At 43.0% G+C, this 16,007-nt stretch overlaps 1 protein-coding gene across 2 annotated transcripts in view; it reads right to left on the reverse strand.

Annotated features, from left to right (window-relative positions):
• The window catches only part of TMEM272 (transmembrane protein 272), a 37,679-nt gene extending 22,464 nt beyond the window's left edge, over positions 1-15,215 (reverse strand). Inside the window, exons 1-2 of one of the 2 annotated variants that reach the window (XM_090026695.1) lie at positions 14,946-15,215; positions 6,268-6,347 (exon numbers count right to left, since the gene is read on the reverse strand). In XM_090026695.1, coding sequence (XP_089882821.1) covers positions 6,268-6,270 — 3 coding nt within the window. In that variant the 5' untranslated portion in view covers positions 6,271-6,347; positions 14,946-15,215. The remainder of the gene's footprint in view (positions 1-6,267; positions 6,348-14,945) is intronic. The other variant, XM_090026694.1, reaches the window with a different exon arrangement.
• Between the last annotated feature and the right edge of the window lie 792 nt (positions 15,216-16,007).

The raw sequence follows: 16,007 nt of genomic DNA on the forward strand, positions 1-16,007 counted from the left end.
GCTCTTCTCGGAACTCTCTCAAGCTTCTCCACATCCTTTTTGAATTGTGGAGCCCAAAACTGGATGCAGTACTGCAGCTGCGGCCTCACCAAGGCCGAGTACAAGGGGAGAATGACATCCTGGGATTTGCTTGAGAAACACCTATGGGCAAGCCAGTGTTTTGGTTGCTTTACTAGCCGCAGCATCGCATTGAAGGTTCATGTTCATGTTGTGGTCAATGATGACCCCCAAGTCTCTTTCTTCCGTAGTGCTAGCCCGCGTAGCACTGCCAAGCCTATAAGGATGCTGCAGGTTTTTCCTCCCAAGGTGGAGAACATTGCATTTTTCAGTGTTAAACACCATCAGGTTCTCGTCCGCCCATTTGCTGAGCTTGTCCAGGTCAGCCTGGATCGCCCTCCTGTCTTTTGGTGTGTCTGCTTTGCCCCAAAGTTTGGCGTCATCAGCAAACTTGGCCAGTCTGCTCCTGACTCCAATGTCCATATCATTATTGAAGATGTTGAACAATATGGGTCCAAGGACAGAGCCTTGGGGGACCCCACTGGTCACAGGGCATCACGATGATTAATTTCCATCAATTACCACCCTCTGGGTCTGAGCACAGAGTCAATTTCCCAGCCAGCGGATCATGGTGGACCCAAGGCCACAATTGGCCAGTTTTGCCAAGAGGTGATCATGGGATACCAGATCAAAGGCTTTTTTGAAGTCAAGATATATGACATCAATCTCTTCTCCCTTGTCCAGCTGATAGGTCACCTGGTCATAAAAGGAAATGAGATTTGTCAAGCAAGACCTACCCACAACAAACCCATGCTGGCTATGCCTCAGGATGTTGGCTTCGGCCAGTCCAGTAAGGATTGCCTCTTTAATAAACTTTTCTAAGACCTTTCCTGGGATAGAGGTTAGGCAGATGGGCCTATAGTTAGTCGGATCCACTTTCCTCCCTTTCTTGAAGATCGGCACCACATTGGCCTTCTTCCAGTCTTCAGGCACTACAGAGCGCCAGCAGTTTTCAAAGATCTGTGCCAGGGGCTGGACTATGATGCTCACCAGCTTCTTGAGCACCCTGGGGTGTAGATTGTCAGGGCCAGCTGACTTGAAGGTATCCAACCTCTCAAGCTGTTCCTTCACGGGGTCAGCATTGGATGGAGGGCAGGGGATCTCCCTCACCCGGACCTCCCTGTCCCATAGTGGGACTGATGAAAGACTGACACAAAGTACCCATTTAATAGTTTGGCATTTTCCTGGGCATCAGTTATCAGTTGGCCCATCTGGTTTAGCAAGGATCCAACGTTGCCCTTGCTTTTCCTCTGGCACATATATGAAAAAGGACTTTCCTGGTTTGCTTCCTGCAGGACCAGACCAGTGCAGAATATTCCTCTTTGGAAGTTAATCCCATTCTTTGTAGGCCTTTCTTTTTAGCCTCAGGAGGTCTGCTAGATCCCTGGACAGCCAGGGGGGCTTCTGTGATCTCTTGCTGCCTTTCCTCTAAGATGGAACAGTGTTAGCTTGTACATTGAGGATTGCTCCCTTAAGGAGCAAACTCCTCCTGGGGTCATGGTCCCTTAGGGCCTCACTGACAAGCCTCCTGAGCTGAGGATGACCTGGGTCATCCTCTAGAGCACTACTGGGCATCTGAATGTGCAATATGTGGCGTGTTTTGTGTGTGCCACATATCGCACATGTTTGCAGTGCCACATACCACATGGTCACGCTTGTCTGGATGTAGCCCTTGGGGCCTTGGGTTTAACTGGAATAAATCAATATCTTTTGCTGGCCACACTTTTTCCGTTGGACCCATATGCTGCCTGTTCTACAGGCTACTAGATTTCTCTCACAGGACTCTGCTGTACTTTGCTAAGATCAAAGCCATCTTTTTTATTGGATTTGACCAACTTTCAAGTGGTTTCCACAGTTACCTAAGGGCTTGTCTATGTGGGGAATTTAGTACACGTCAGGAAACGTGTGAGTTTACAGCTTCCTGTTCACTTCTCTCTAATTCTCTGTGTGGACAATTTTAGCAAACCATCATCTTGGTGATCCCTCATGGTCAAGGATGATCATTCCCACAAGTCAAATAAAAGGTTGTAGATGACTCCATTGGTATTGGTACTGGTTATTGTAGTAGAGGTTGGACCAATGACAGAAGCCTGTGTGTCACTTGTTTTATGTGAGAATGCTGTTGCACATTGGCAACTGCATGGATCTTGGCAGAGGAGAAACCTGTATCCAGTGGCAAGGAGATCCAAGCCAACTAGGATTACTCTTCTGCAGCCTTCATCCACCTTTATTGCCATTGAGACTTATGCTTTCTGCAGCTGCATGCTCCACTGTTGTGGTCTTTTAGTGAATAACAAGAATATATTTATGGGAGGCAGCTTACTCCACTCATAAAGTGCAGTATGCTACCTCATACTTAGAGGTGAAGAAACAACACTTTTTCAAGCGTAAAAGTTTGGTACACTGATGTAGACTTTAACAGCCTCCAAAGCAGACAGGTTACAGCATGTACTAACATGGTACCTTGCTACTAGGTCAGCAGTGAGCAAACAGCTTTTACCTCTGATTATTTCTACATCAGGTTCAAGTCTATTATATCACTGTGGCATTGTACATCATCTGTCTGCTTCTTGTTTATAATAATATAAGGCTGATTGCATTAATATAAATAAGGTCTCTACTCAAGCTCCTTGTGCAGCCTAAGAGTGTCCACACAAGAGGTCTAATGGAAAAGAAGCTAATGTATTGTTGTAAGTTTATATCCTAATGTAGTGTGCAGTAACCTCCCTTTTTAGACACGCCTTGAGTGTTTCCCCTTGAGGGTTAGCAATGTACCATACAGCAACATGTAAACTGGCAGTGCAGCAGACATGAATGCACAATGGGTGGATGTATTTATCAATATTTTATTGCTTCACTGTAATTAGAGTCATCCTCTAGAGCACTACCAGGGATCTGAAGAAAAGATACAATACAGTGAGGAGCGTGTGAAGAAAAGTGGAAAATGGCTTAGGGGATTTCATCTTTAGGTCATCAGCTTGATCACTGCAATATATTTCCTTGGTAGGGACGTGTCGGGCAATTATGAATACTGCCAGCCCTTCTGGGCCTTTGATAACAAAATGGCAAGACAATAAGTGGGATTTAAAGAAGGAGAATACAAAAGTCTTGAAGAAAAAAACTTAATAGGAACCAAATTAGATCTGTTTAGCATGGCTAAGCAAAAGCCAACTGAGACACAACTACTATAAGTGTACAAAGAGTATAAACACCAGAAAAGTGTTGATGATCTGCTCAAGTCCCTTCCGACCCTACCAACTATGAAACTATGAAAAGGGACTTCTTTAGGGAGTCCTAGAAGGCATAAATCTGGTAGGATGAATAGGATGAACTTGAGCAATGGACAGATGAGGCTGAATATCAGAAAAAAATGTAGTGTGATCTATTAGTGGAACAGTCTCTCAGACAGGAGGATGGCCTGTCCTTCAGCAATTTAAAACTGGACAGTTTAAATTTAACAGAAATATAAAGCTCTTCAATAAGGTCCTGATCATGTAGACATGTGACTTTGCAGACCTGAGTGATTGCTTTGGGTGAAATTCACCCCTATGTGAGAGCAGTCATAAGACCTAAAAGAGCTCAGCTTTTGTCACCTAGCAAAGCAAAGCAAAAGCTGAAAGATGGTGTGATTACTGCCTATAAATATATCAGCAGGGAAAATACTAGGGAGGGATAAGAGCTAATTAAGGTAAAAGTGTTAGCACAGAAATAAATAGGTGTATTCCAGAGTAACAATGATTGGAGGAAAAAAAATACAATTTGGAGACACCATCTGATTCCTACTTCATGCTGATCTGAGTTTTGCATTTAAATATAATGAAGAGCCTTGCCCTGGGTAAATAAAAATAAAAGCATTCTTGGAACTCAGAATCTAGGGTGAAGTGAGCTGCTTTGCACAGCTGTAATTCCATGAACTTCTGTGGAGTTACTCCTTATGTAAGCTAGGCCACATGCAATGAGAATCAATTCCATTCTTTTAAAAATTTATAATGGACCATTTATTCCATTAATCATCAATACAGCCCCAGCGGCATTATAATGCCAGTAGAAAGCAGCAATATTTTGCTTGTAACTGATAGGAACAGAAATCTGAGAATATATTGGCCCTGCCTCTTATTTTGACTGCCTCTGAAGGGCAAAAGCAATGACTAAAATTCTCCAGTGTGCATGATTTCCTCAGGCTGAGCCATCACGCTGCCTGCTGCCCAGCTGGAGCCCCTAGCTCTCTGGGCAGCCTTGCATAGATGAATTTAAAACAGTGGAGGTGCTGCTCTAACCTGTGCACCATGCTCCCAGCTTCCAAGAAGGTGTCTAGGCATGACGGAGGCCAGCGTGTTCTGGAGCCACCACCCTGCTTGCTGCTCCCTGTGCTTTTGATTGGTAAGGGTAAAAAAAGAAGTCTTCTAACCTAACTCTATGGCTGCTGGAAGCAGTCCAGCACCAAGGAAATTGCGTCTGCTTTCTGACTCCTTTTTGTCACTGGAGTCATACAATAAGTAGACTCCGGTGAATCTGGTGCAGAAAAGTTTCTTATACTTCTCAAGAGTGTAAGTTTGCCAGTTTTTTCAGGCTAAAAACTACCTGACCCAGATGCCTACTTAGATAATTGACCTCTGTAACTTGGTAGGGCTTTGAAATTAACACAGGCAATTTGAACTCATTTCCTGGTATCTCCTCAAGGGAGAAGGTTAAATTTAGCTGGGGTCCTTGTGCCATTTGACGGGGTAGCAGACAAAACCTTTCCTTCTGAGTGTGGCTGAACTGCTTTCAGTTTGGCCATGTGAGGGTACAGCAAAAGAACTGGACAGGAGGTTGAGAGAAATCCTTAGCTACTCTCTTGGCAATGAGTAATTTCAAAGTGTAATTGGGCCTGTGCTTTTCATCATAGTCTTTGTAGCAGACTATCTTCAGGGCTTTTGCAGTTTTGTATGGAGAATTTTGATAGGCAGCAAGGCATTAAGTGGCTTAATCATTAAGGGAAGCTTCTTTTTAATTTTTCAGAAACCACTTTCAATTGGAGCCAAAGTCACTCATAGATAAGACCCCAAGGTGGCAGCCACTGACTGATAAATAAAGAAATTTGTGTGGGTGAAGTTTCAATTACAGTGAGTGGTCAAAAGATATTGATAATTTTCCCTGTTTCTTATAACTGAAAGGATTTGGAAAATGTTGTTGCTTGCAAGTACAGATGCAAAAGTTTTTGTTAGCAACAGCTCACATCGTCACACTCTAGCAGCATCTGGCCATATCAAATGCTAGCTTCGCATTGCTCATGAAAGCTTATGCATCTCTGATTTTGTTAGTCTATAAGGTGCACATCTACCCTGCCTGCCTAACACAGCTAATTACCTTTTAGAGAACATGCTCAATATTGGTACACTATTATAAAGTGGTAGATTGATTTTCAAGCTGGCCAAGTTGATTTTAAAGCCCTGACTTGCACAGGTCTAGGCTATCCTGGAGACATGCAGGCTGTGGGACACATTTCAGAGGGCATCATCCTGCATTACTTTTCATAGATGTTCTCTAGTTTAAATCTATACAGAAGCATATATAAAGCCCCAGCTAGGGGATGGGGGCGAGGGGAGGGAGAGAACTGAGGCTGACTGCAAGTGCAGGACATTCTTAGGCATTTTTAACTGCAGGGGATTTCTGTCGTTGTGCATTGCCCCAACCACCACAGCAGAGGGAGTGCTTTATAAATACAATTATTATTACAGCTCTATGTTTCAGTCTTTCACGCTAGAAACATATACAGGAAGGAAGGAATATGGAGAATGCATCCAATGGAAACTGCAAGGAGAATTTAAATATGCAGATTTTAATCATTTCAATGAAATGACATGCCTTATCCTGAAAAATGCACAATGAGTTTTTCAGTACCCAGACCCAAGTTTTATATCATATCAATGGGCCTCCCAACACCCTGCCGGGACACAAGGCTACTGCTGAGACAAAGTCAGAAGCCCAACAATCCCTCATCTGTGTAAAGTCCAGGGCTGAATCCTGCAGTGTGCTGAGCAGCTCCTTTGAAGCACCAAGTGATTTTTGATAGGAGCTGAAATTGGCTGCACTTTGCAGAAGTAAATTATTAGGCCTTGATGCAAAGCTCAGAGCCCTATTGACTTACCTGGGCTGTGGCCAGAGGCTTCCTTTACAAATTCGAACGGTTAACTGCAGAGCTCTAGACATCCTAGAGCTGTAACTTACCATTGCTGGCAATTTTTGATATGCATCGGTGACAAGCTTTCTCCAGACCGGCAGCCATCCTCGAGCACCTTCTCGTATAGCTTGAGAGAGAGAAATAGTGAGGTTATTAAAATAAGTAGTGTTGGTTTTAGTGAGCAAAATACTCTGGCCCAGAATCATCCATGCTCTTTATCTGACTTGACTAGCTTAGAAACCCACAGCAGTCATAAAAGAGATTGCTGGAGTAGCACAAACCAGCCAGAGTACAGTAAAATAAATTTCCTCCACTGAATTAATCCAGTGACATTTATATAACTAAAAGGAACATGTGTATGAAAGGAGTACCATGCATAGTAAAAAGGGCTGTGGTGCGGGTGCTACACAAATAGGTGCGTCTCAAAAGAGAGGACTGTTCAGTGTAAACTAGGCACGTCGCTAACCAATCCAGAGCCGTTCATTAAGCGTATTTTGGCAGTTCTGGAGCAGAGCAGAACGTGCAGGCGCAGAGCCTCTAACACCCCCATCCTGCGTATCACACTGTTTTCTATCATGCTGCGCTGTGTGGGATCAAAGTCGGCACTAAGAAATACAAAGGATGCATTTAAATTATACATATTTACCATCAGTTTTTACATGGCAATATATGAGTTACTGCAGTCTCTCCCTTTTTTAAAAGACATATGTATGGACGTGTTATCTCAGATACTGCTGTGCAGGGATGGCTGGCAAACGCTGATTCCCTTCCTGTGGCCATGATAAGGCGATTGCTAGAGATTGCTGGAAGGTGGAGAAGCTGGGAAATCTTTCATAGGTGAGAAATATGAACTGGTCTGTTCTCTCTTTTTTTGTGAGGTACAAATAAATTAGGATGTTGCTAGAAAACCTGGTAATAACTGTGAGGTTATCCACATGAGGAAAACTTTGACTGTAAAAAAACTAAATAAAGAAGGGAAAAAAGCCTAGGGAACTTTAAGATCTAAGAGAATTTTGAAGAAACACTTGTACTAAAACCTGCTGAGAAGATCACATGAAGCTCAAAATAAGATTTCTTTGATTAACACATACAGCATCTGCTTTTTTCAAAGGACAGTTGAAAATGGCACCTGGTGGAACAGGTGCACACAGGTACTATGGACCAGACTGTGAGGGGTCTTTTCATGGTTATGCAGAAAAAGGGGAAAAGGAGAAATCCACTCTGAGGGTTGCAAAGACTGCTTCTTCTTGGCTTATGTCACCCTAAGCAGAGTGAAAAAAGGAAAAACAGGGAGGAAATTAGGGTAGGGGGAATCTCCTGAAAGAAGCAATGAGGCTTGCTAAATGGTTTGTGATACATGATCAATAAGGGATCTGACAAATAATGGGCTGCTGTGTGTTAAAGGAGCATAATCAGGACCTGTCTCCCCAAATCACAACCATACTTCATGTAGTTCATTAGTGTGGGGTTCTCAGGGCTTCCTGCAATAAATATGACTCTCCTTGAACAAGAGGGAAATCAAGCAATCGTGCCTCCCTATGCGGCCGCTACATGTGAGATGTTCTACTCCTACTATTATGTACTGGGCTTGCAGGAGTAATGCTAAGTTTCCAGTAACTGGATGTGAAATCTGCTAGAAGTGACCACTTTAAAACAGGGATCAAAGCAGGGGGCATGCTGTCTTGTGCCTTTCTACAGCAGAGCCTAGTGCAGCCATGACCTGATAAGGGCTGCTGGATTCCCAACACAATCATCTTCTATAATAATAATAGGCTTATTCTGTCTTTCCAGAGCACTAGCACCCTGATTGGTTGTCTTGGCAGCAAATCACAATGATTACTGAAATAACCAATCAGAGTGCTCCTGACAGACCTAATAAGCCGGTTCTTATTATAGATCCTGGGGCATTTCAAACAGATGTGCAGGCAAGCCAGAGCTAGAATGAGGCACTGGGGCCCCCTGGCGGCGGGAGAGGTGGGCAGACTTTGGGAAAACAAAAGGATCGGGCCCCTCACCATTTCTTTTCCTTTGAAGGAGCCTGCCTACTCTGCAGTGGAAGTCCCCAAGCTTGATTAAAGCCATGAATCCTGGTCACGTGAAATGTGTTTCATGTTGTTTCTAGTCTTCCTGCCACCTGGGACCACACAGGAATGAGCTGGCTGCCCCAGGAAGGTGGCAGGAGGGTGGCTGGGTGTGCTGGCAGCCGGAGAAGGCAGCGGGGATGGTGCACAGGGCGCTGGAAGCCTGCCAAGTCCGAGCTTCCTGAAGCACACCTGGACTTCCAGCGCCCTGCGCACCGTCCCTGCTGCCCTCTCTGGATAGGGCCCTTGTACACGTGAGGAATATTGCTGTAGTTTGTTATGTAGCAAAGTAAAATACATGGGATGTGTTTTAGTTTGCTACATAAGAAGTAATTTAAAACAAAATGTGCTGCCAAATGTGGACACTGTTATCAATTCAGTTGTTAAGAAGGCAATTATACCACTAAAAGGGGCAATGTACAAGGGCCCTTAGTCACATGTACAAGGGCCCTCTTATTCTATGACTCTAAACAAGTAACAAGGTCAGCCTTTTGACAAAATATGTATTTATATTCCTAAGCCTGTGTTTGCACATGAACTACTTTAAGTAGCCTTTTTGAGGGTGAGAAGTTTTGATTCCATTAAAGTATTTGGTCAAAGGATAACTAAAATCCTGTATTTAAAGACATACTTTTTCAATAAAAATTTAATTGCAAATATTTCGTGGGTTTCAGCTAGTTAAACATAAAAACACTATTCTATTTGACTGAAAGAGAAGCAAGTGCACCGTACAGCTCTGGCCACTTGTACATGTCCCTTGCAATCCACTTCTCCCACAGCTGAGGGAGCACATAGCCTTGGATTTTACATCACTCAGCAAGTGTTAGCATTTCTCATGAGCACCTCCCACTTCAAACAGAAACTGTGCCATTCTTCAATGCTGAGCCACTGAAACTATGGAGGATGGAGTGGGATTTTTTCCTTAGCCTCTCTGTGTTTCAGTTTCAAATACCTCACAGATATATTGTAGAAGGTGGGCACAGCAGTAGTGGATGTGGCTGGCCTGACCTCATTAATCATACATGATATGGCAGCTACAGCAAGAGCTGTAGGAAATAAATTTGAATTAGGCATCCTAAGAGACCATTATTATATACTGAGAGACCTATATTTGTCTGAAAACAGCCAAACATCACTTTGCATTCCTGGATCTCTGGGGCACATACAACCAGGACCCCCCAAAAAACTTTCTTTAGCCCAATTCACCATACTGCTCTGCAGACCACATTTCATAGAATCATAGAGTTGGAAGGGACCTCAAGAGGTCATCTAGTCCAAACCCCTGCTCAAAGCAGGACCAGCCCCAACTACATCATTCCAGCCAGGGCTTTGTTGATCCGGGTCTTAAAAGCCTCAAAGAATGAAGATTCCACCACCTCTCTACGTACCCTGTTCCAGTGCTTCACCACCGTCTAGGTGAGAAAGTTTTTCCACTATCCAGCCTAAACCTCCCTTGCTGCAACTTGACACCATTGCTCCTCGTTTGGCTATCTGCCACCAGTGAGAACAAAGATCCTTTTTGGAACCACCCTTCAGGTAGTTGAAGGCTGCTATCAAATCCCCTGTCAGTCTTTTCTTCTCCAGACTAAATAAACCCAGTTCCCTCAGCCATCTTATAAGTCATGTGCCCCAGCCCCCAAACCATTTTTGTTGCCCTGGACTCTCTCAACTTGTCCACATCCTTTCTACAGTGAGAGGCTGAAAACTGAACACAGTACTCCAGATGCAGCCTCACCAGTGCAGAATAGAGAGGAATAATTATTTCTCTCCATCTCTTGGCAACATTCCTACTAATGCAGCCCAGTATGCCATTAGCCTTCTTGGCAGCAAAGGCACACTGCTGACTCATATCCATCTTATTGTCCACCGTAACCCCCAGGTCCTTTTCTGCAGAGCCACTACTTAGCCAGTTAGTCCCCAGGCTGTATTGGTGCTTGGGATTCTTCTGTCCTAAGTGCAGGCTTTTCACTTGTCCTTAATGATTCTCGTATCTCATGCGATTTGTTCTGGCCCAGTCATCCAATATGTCTAGGTCACTCTGAATCCTAGCCCTATCCTCCAGCGTATCTTCTACATCCCCCAGCTTGGTGTCATCTGCAAACTTGCTGAGGGTGCAATCCATCTCATCTTCCTAATCGTTAATGAAGATATTGAACAAAACCAGCCCCAAGACCAACCCTTGGGGCACTCCACTTGATACCAGCTGCCAACTAGACATTGAGCCATTGATTACTACCTGTTGAGCCTAACAGTCCAGCCAGCTTTCTATCCACCTCACAGTCCATTTATCCAACCCATGCTTCCTCAACTTGCTTACAAGAATGCTGTGGGAGGTTGTATCAAAAGCCTTGTTAAAGTCAAGGGATATTACATCTATTGCTTTCCCCACATCCACCGAGCCAGTTATCTCATCATAGAAGGCAATCAGGGTGGTCAGGTATGACTTGCCCTTAGTGCATCCATGCTGATTTAACACATAACTATGATTTAATGCATAACTACTATGATTTAACACATAGCTACCGCAGTTGCCATCACAAGTCAGAAATTGCATTTCTATTGATAAAGAGAGACAGAAAGAAATGGGGAATTATGTGATAGGAACAGAATTAATTTGGCCAGAGGGAGCTCCTCTCACTCTCTCCAGGCCATTAGAACCATAAAGAGATTTCTGAAGTGCACATATTGTGGCTTCAAATTAAAACAATTAACAAACATTTTAAAGAAAGACATTAGCAGTAACGTGTACTCAGGGGCAAAGTAGGAGGGAGGGAATAATGTAGTAGCAGTAGGTAGAGTGTACATTTTCAGACCACTAGTAAAATTCCTGGTTCCCAAAAACCTCTGTAGAGCAAACAACTTTGTATTAAAGTATATACTTCTATTAAACCACATGATTTATCAGTCTTACATTTAGAAGAGCATACATTAATCTGAAGGCACTATTTGTATGTTTTATTCCTGAACAGCTCACAAATAAATGTGGATTTTAAACAAATTTTACCTAATGACAAATCTATAATGTGATCGTAATGGTGAGACCTAGGAAATAGGGCAAGCTTCTCCAGGGAGCCTGGCTGAGAACCTGGTGGGCAGTCATGGGCCAGCTGGCTAGGTTCAGCTAGGGCCGGTCTAATGTTAGACTTACCTGCAGGCATAGAGTGGCTGGAACGGGAGTGGCGCGCAAAGCCATTGCACTGATTTATGAGCTCCTGCTCCGTACATATCCAAGGGTGATCTATGCATGACATAGATAGGACATGACACCTTGGAGGTATAAGAAGACCTGCTCAAGGGGGAGGAGACACTGGGTGGCAGAGCCCGGGATTCAGAGGACCTGAGGAGTGGGGATGCCAGAGGGAACAGAGAGTCTGACAGACTCAGTCCTGCAAACACATCAAACCCGGGTAAGGGGTAATTGAACCACTTCTTCCCCGGAAGGGAGAAACTTAAGGACTGAATGCCAGTCCCTGGGAGCTGCCACATGGCAGAAGGGCAGCGTTAAGTGGTTCTTATTAGTTTTCTTGGGACACTTTTGAATTGCTTTTCCTTGAGTTGAGGTGGAGTTTGATGGCTCATCAAACCTGACTTATTTTGAGACATTGGCTCAGGGCATGCCAGAAGCATAGTGAATTGGGGGTGGCCCGGACATAGAGAAGAATCTTGGTCTAGGGAATCTAATATTACCTAGTGAATTACCGACCAATGATCTCAGAAACAACAGATCATACACCTCAAGCTTGGAGGCATATTATTATTTATTTTTGTTATCTTTATCCTGAATATTTCTTTTGGATATCTCCAACCAAAGTGTCTTGATAATGGTGAGACAGTGATCTATAGCCTCACGGGATACTGGGGATGAGACCTCAGCAGTTTCTGGCATCAGCCCCAAGGAATGAGCTCGTGGGCGTTGACTAGGTGATGATTTCACTCAAGGCGACAATACGGTTGGTGTGTGGACAGGGTATAGGGGAGGTAGAGCCCGAAGTCATCAACCCATCACTACATGAGTAACCCTGTGGAAACCCTTAATGACATCACTGAACCCTTCCCTTTCTTTATAAGACCAAAGATGTAGCAGGTGAGTCAGAGATGGTCCCCTTCTGGGGTGCCCGTGAGTAGCCCCTCGACATATGGGTCTTGTTACTGTGATCTAATCAAACCCACTTTGGAGATCATGGAAAAAATTAACGCACATTTTCAAGGTGGATAATACATAAATAGAATGTCTTTCATAATATTCATTTTTACCAAAATTGTATTAACTACTGTACCAACCCATTATTTAAAAAAATCTTCTTTATAGTTAGACATATTAAATGGAAAGAAAAAATGTATTTTCAATCCCAAATGATTTTTGTTTTATGTTAAAGAAAACACAAAACAGAGACAACAAATGAATAAAGAATTGGCTCAGTGAATGTGAACATGTCTCCCTCTGCAAGCAGGTACATACACTGCTTGTATAACACCTTGCTACCAAGCAGTTCTATATTCAAGAAGAGTTCTTAAAATTTTAAGGTATAGAAGTAGGAAGGTAAAATTATGATCATTTCATAACTACTGATACATAGTTGGAATATTCCCATAACCACTTGATGAAATCCCAGGATTACAAGGGATATGAGAGAGGCGAGGTTTTTTGTGACTGGCATCTTTTACTGGACAAACTGCATGGTTAGGATAGACTTAGACAAGCTTTCTGGTGCTACGGTACCCTTCCTTAGGTCTCTGGGAAAGAAGCAGATGCAACAGAATTAAATAGCAGGTAGAACAAGGGCTCCTGTAAAACTCTATATGTAAATAATAACAAGATACAAGAGTCATTATCAGGTAGCCAACAGATATTAGAGATGCAGTGGAAACTTGATAAGTGGCAAAGCAAGACCATTCAAAAGTGTCATAATCACCTGTGAAGTGTAGAGATTAGTGAGCATCAGGGGTAGATTATAAAGGGACATAAAATCACTGTCTGTGTTAAATTCTTGGTTGTTACTATCCAATAGTCTAATGGTTTTCTGTTCCTAGGCTTGTCTTTGGATAGCATTTTGTAAATTTCCCTGAAGCAATAGGATGATGAGGTCAGACATGGACCATTTATCAGAGACTTGATTAGAAACCTACATGAATGACCTAATACTTTGAAAAGGGTGCTTGTGTTCCTGAGTACGTTTGTGCCAAAAAATGCCCTATGTCTGCAAACTCACTACTCTAAGGATAGATGTAATTACTGTACACAAATGCATAACAGATATGAAGGAGGAACTCAGTTGTCAGGAAACCAAAGGATAATATTTTAAAATACCATTGTAACTACTACAGTCACTAAACACTGCACTGACCTGATGCAGAGTATGAAGTAATACAGATGTGTCCCCCTCCTTCCTTCTCCCCTCCTCTCCCCAACACACGCACACACACACACACACACACTATGCCTGCTATAGGTATTGGAATGGTCTCAGAAAAGCATATGGTGCTACACACCCAGGCAAAAGCAAAGACAAAAGGTCAGATGCTCATCTTGTTAACTTTAGTTTTACAACAGTCAGTTCACTCACTGTACTGGAATTATGCCTATGCTCACAAGTGTAAATGAGAGGACACTCAGGCCTGGGAGAGAAATTAAGGAGCCTCATTGGGATAGTCTTTCAAAGTAGCTGCATCCTCCTACACTGGGGAAGTTTGGCTGCTGGATCCACCTAGTCATAGGTCCATTGGCCACTTCCCAGCCATCACTCCCACATGGAGGCAAAGGTGGACCCCAAGAAGAATAGTTCCATAGCAGCCATGGGCTTTCCACACCTGCTTGATGCCCTCTCTCTTTTGTACCATGACCCACAGCTGGAGGAGGAGGAGGATTTGACCCAAAAGCCCGGCTTCAGTGCTGGAACTACAGTGAACCCATGACACACTAAAACCTTCTTAAGGAGTGCTGCCTTTTTATTAAACTCAGCCCTTGCCTTCCCCAACAGCAGAGGAAAATCTGTATACTACAGAACCACTTGTAAACCCAGTCCAACCTATCCTCAACACTGGACAGCTCCAACATTGTGGTATTTTACTGCTATTGTTCATGTGCTAATTCTGATGACCGGCACCAGGTTAGTCCATGAAAAACTCTTTCTCTTTCAAACATGCCCAACCCCCTGAGTAATTTTAAATCCTCTTCCACACTGTCTCTACCACTTGTTATCCAAAATAAGAATTGCTGCCAGATTTGTCTGATATCATTTAATTGCTTTAAATATACTTTGCACAGACAAAACTGCACAGTCTATCAACTCCAAATGCACATACTATTGATGAATACAACAGGTAAGCACCCTGGAGTTTTTTAAAATCCAAGTCCACTTGTATATAGCTCCTGACAGATAAATGATGTATGATATTCGCTCAATAATCAGTGTATTCACTGCTTTCTTATTCCCATAAGCAAACATATGTGCCACTGTGAGGAATCTGTGAGGGATTCACTTTTCCAAAACTAAGAAAACATTTTTCAAAGAACGGGTCTGCAATCAGTTTCTTCCTGACCAAGTACAAAGTGCTCCATTGTCCTTTATTCTGCAAATGCTTCCAGCATCTTTCTGATGAATTCCTCTTACCTGAAAGTACTTTTGGGTCCTGAATTGACTCACCTTGATAAGCAAGTAGATGATTTGGGTTGAGATGCTACAAATTGTGTTCTTCAGCAAAAATCTATTATCACAGTCAGATCCTTTAGTACCCTAGAGACGTGTTCAGCTTCCAGATACTCTGCTTTCAGTTAGCTCGCTTAAATGTCACCTCAGCTTCTTCCATTCCACCTCCTTCCCTGTTGCACACACCTTGTCTCTGTATTGCTGTTCAAGCTTCTCTGCTGCAGCCAAGCAACTCCTCTGCTGTTTCTAGTAGTGAGCACAGTCAATTATCATTATTTCCTTTACTCCCATATTTGGCTTGTTCCACCACCCAGCAATTGCAGTGTTTTACAGTGCCATAAGGGGGCAGCAAAAGACCCCCAAAGAAGATTTGTGAAGCCAGGAAAAGAACATATTTCCTTTGTGAAATCCTTTATTTTATTGAAAAGTCAGTAGCTACTATTGTTTTGCTCCCTTGCCTGTTCTTATGGCCTGACATAGTCTTCTTCAAAACAGCTATATGGACAACTTCCAATGTGAGTTATTGGGCATCTATTCTATATTTCCTGTACTACCACCACAGAGGTTTTCTTTTTGTTAGCAGGTGCCAATGAGCTATTTCAGGTGTAACTATAATAGCAGTATCAGTTATTAGAAAGCGATAGTTTCTGTGCAACAGAAAACTTCTTGACAGACAATACCTCTTTTAGAAGCAACTATAGCATTATCAAAGACTAACACACATTTAGGGTCTTGTAGAAAAGACTTGGCAAAAAAAGACTAACAGCTGTTATAATCATCAGCAGTGCACTCATAAAGTGCCTGCCATAACTTTGACGGAAAAATTGTGCACTCAGGCATCATGTTTGTAGAGTAATTGCAAATGTAACTCTAATGTTAAAGCAAAACTAAAAGCTGTGCATTAGGAAGACAATGTCTGTACTTGGGTTTGATGGGAAGAGAAAATTTGTCTTGCTGGGATTGGTGGGTGAAAGCAGGAGCAGGTGGGTAGGGCACACTTCAGAGACATAAAACAACAAAACCCAGCAACACCAGGGACACAGTTTAACTAAAACCTTT

The sequence above is a fragment of the Crocodylus siamensis genome, chromosome 1 (genome assembly GCF_052110815.1).
Source record: "Crocodylus siamensis isolate JL-2025a chromosome 1, ASM5211081v1, whole genome shotgun sequence".
In the NCBI taxonomy this organism is placed as follows: Eukaryota; Metazoa; Chordata; order Crocodylia; family Crocodylidae; genus Crocodylus; species Crocodylus siamensis.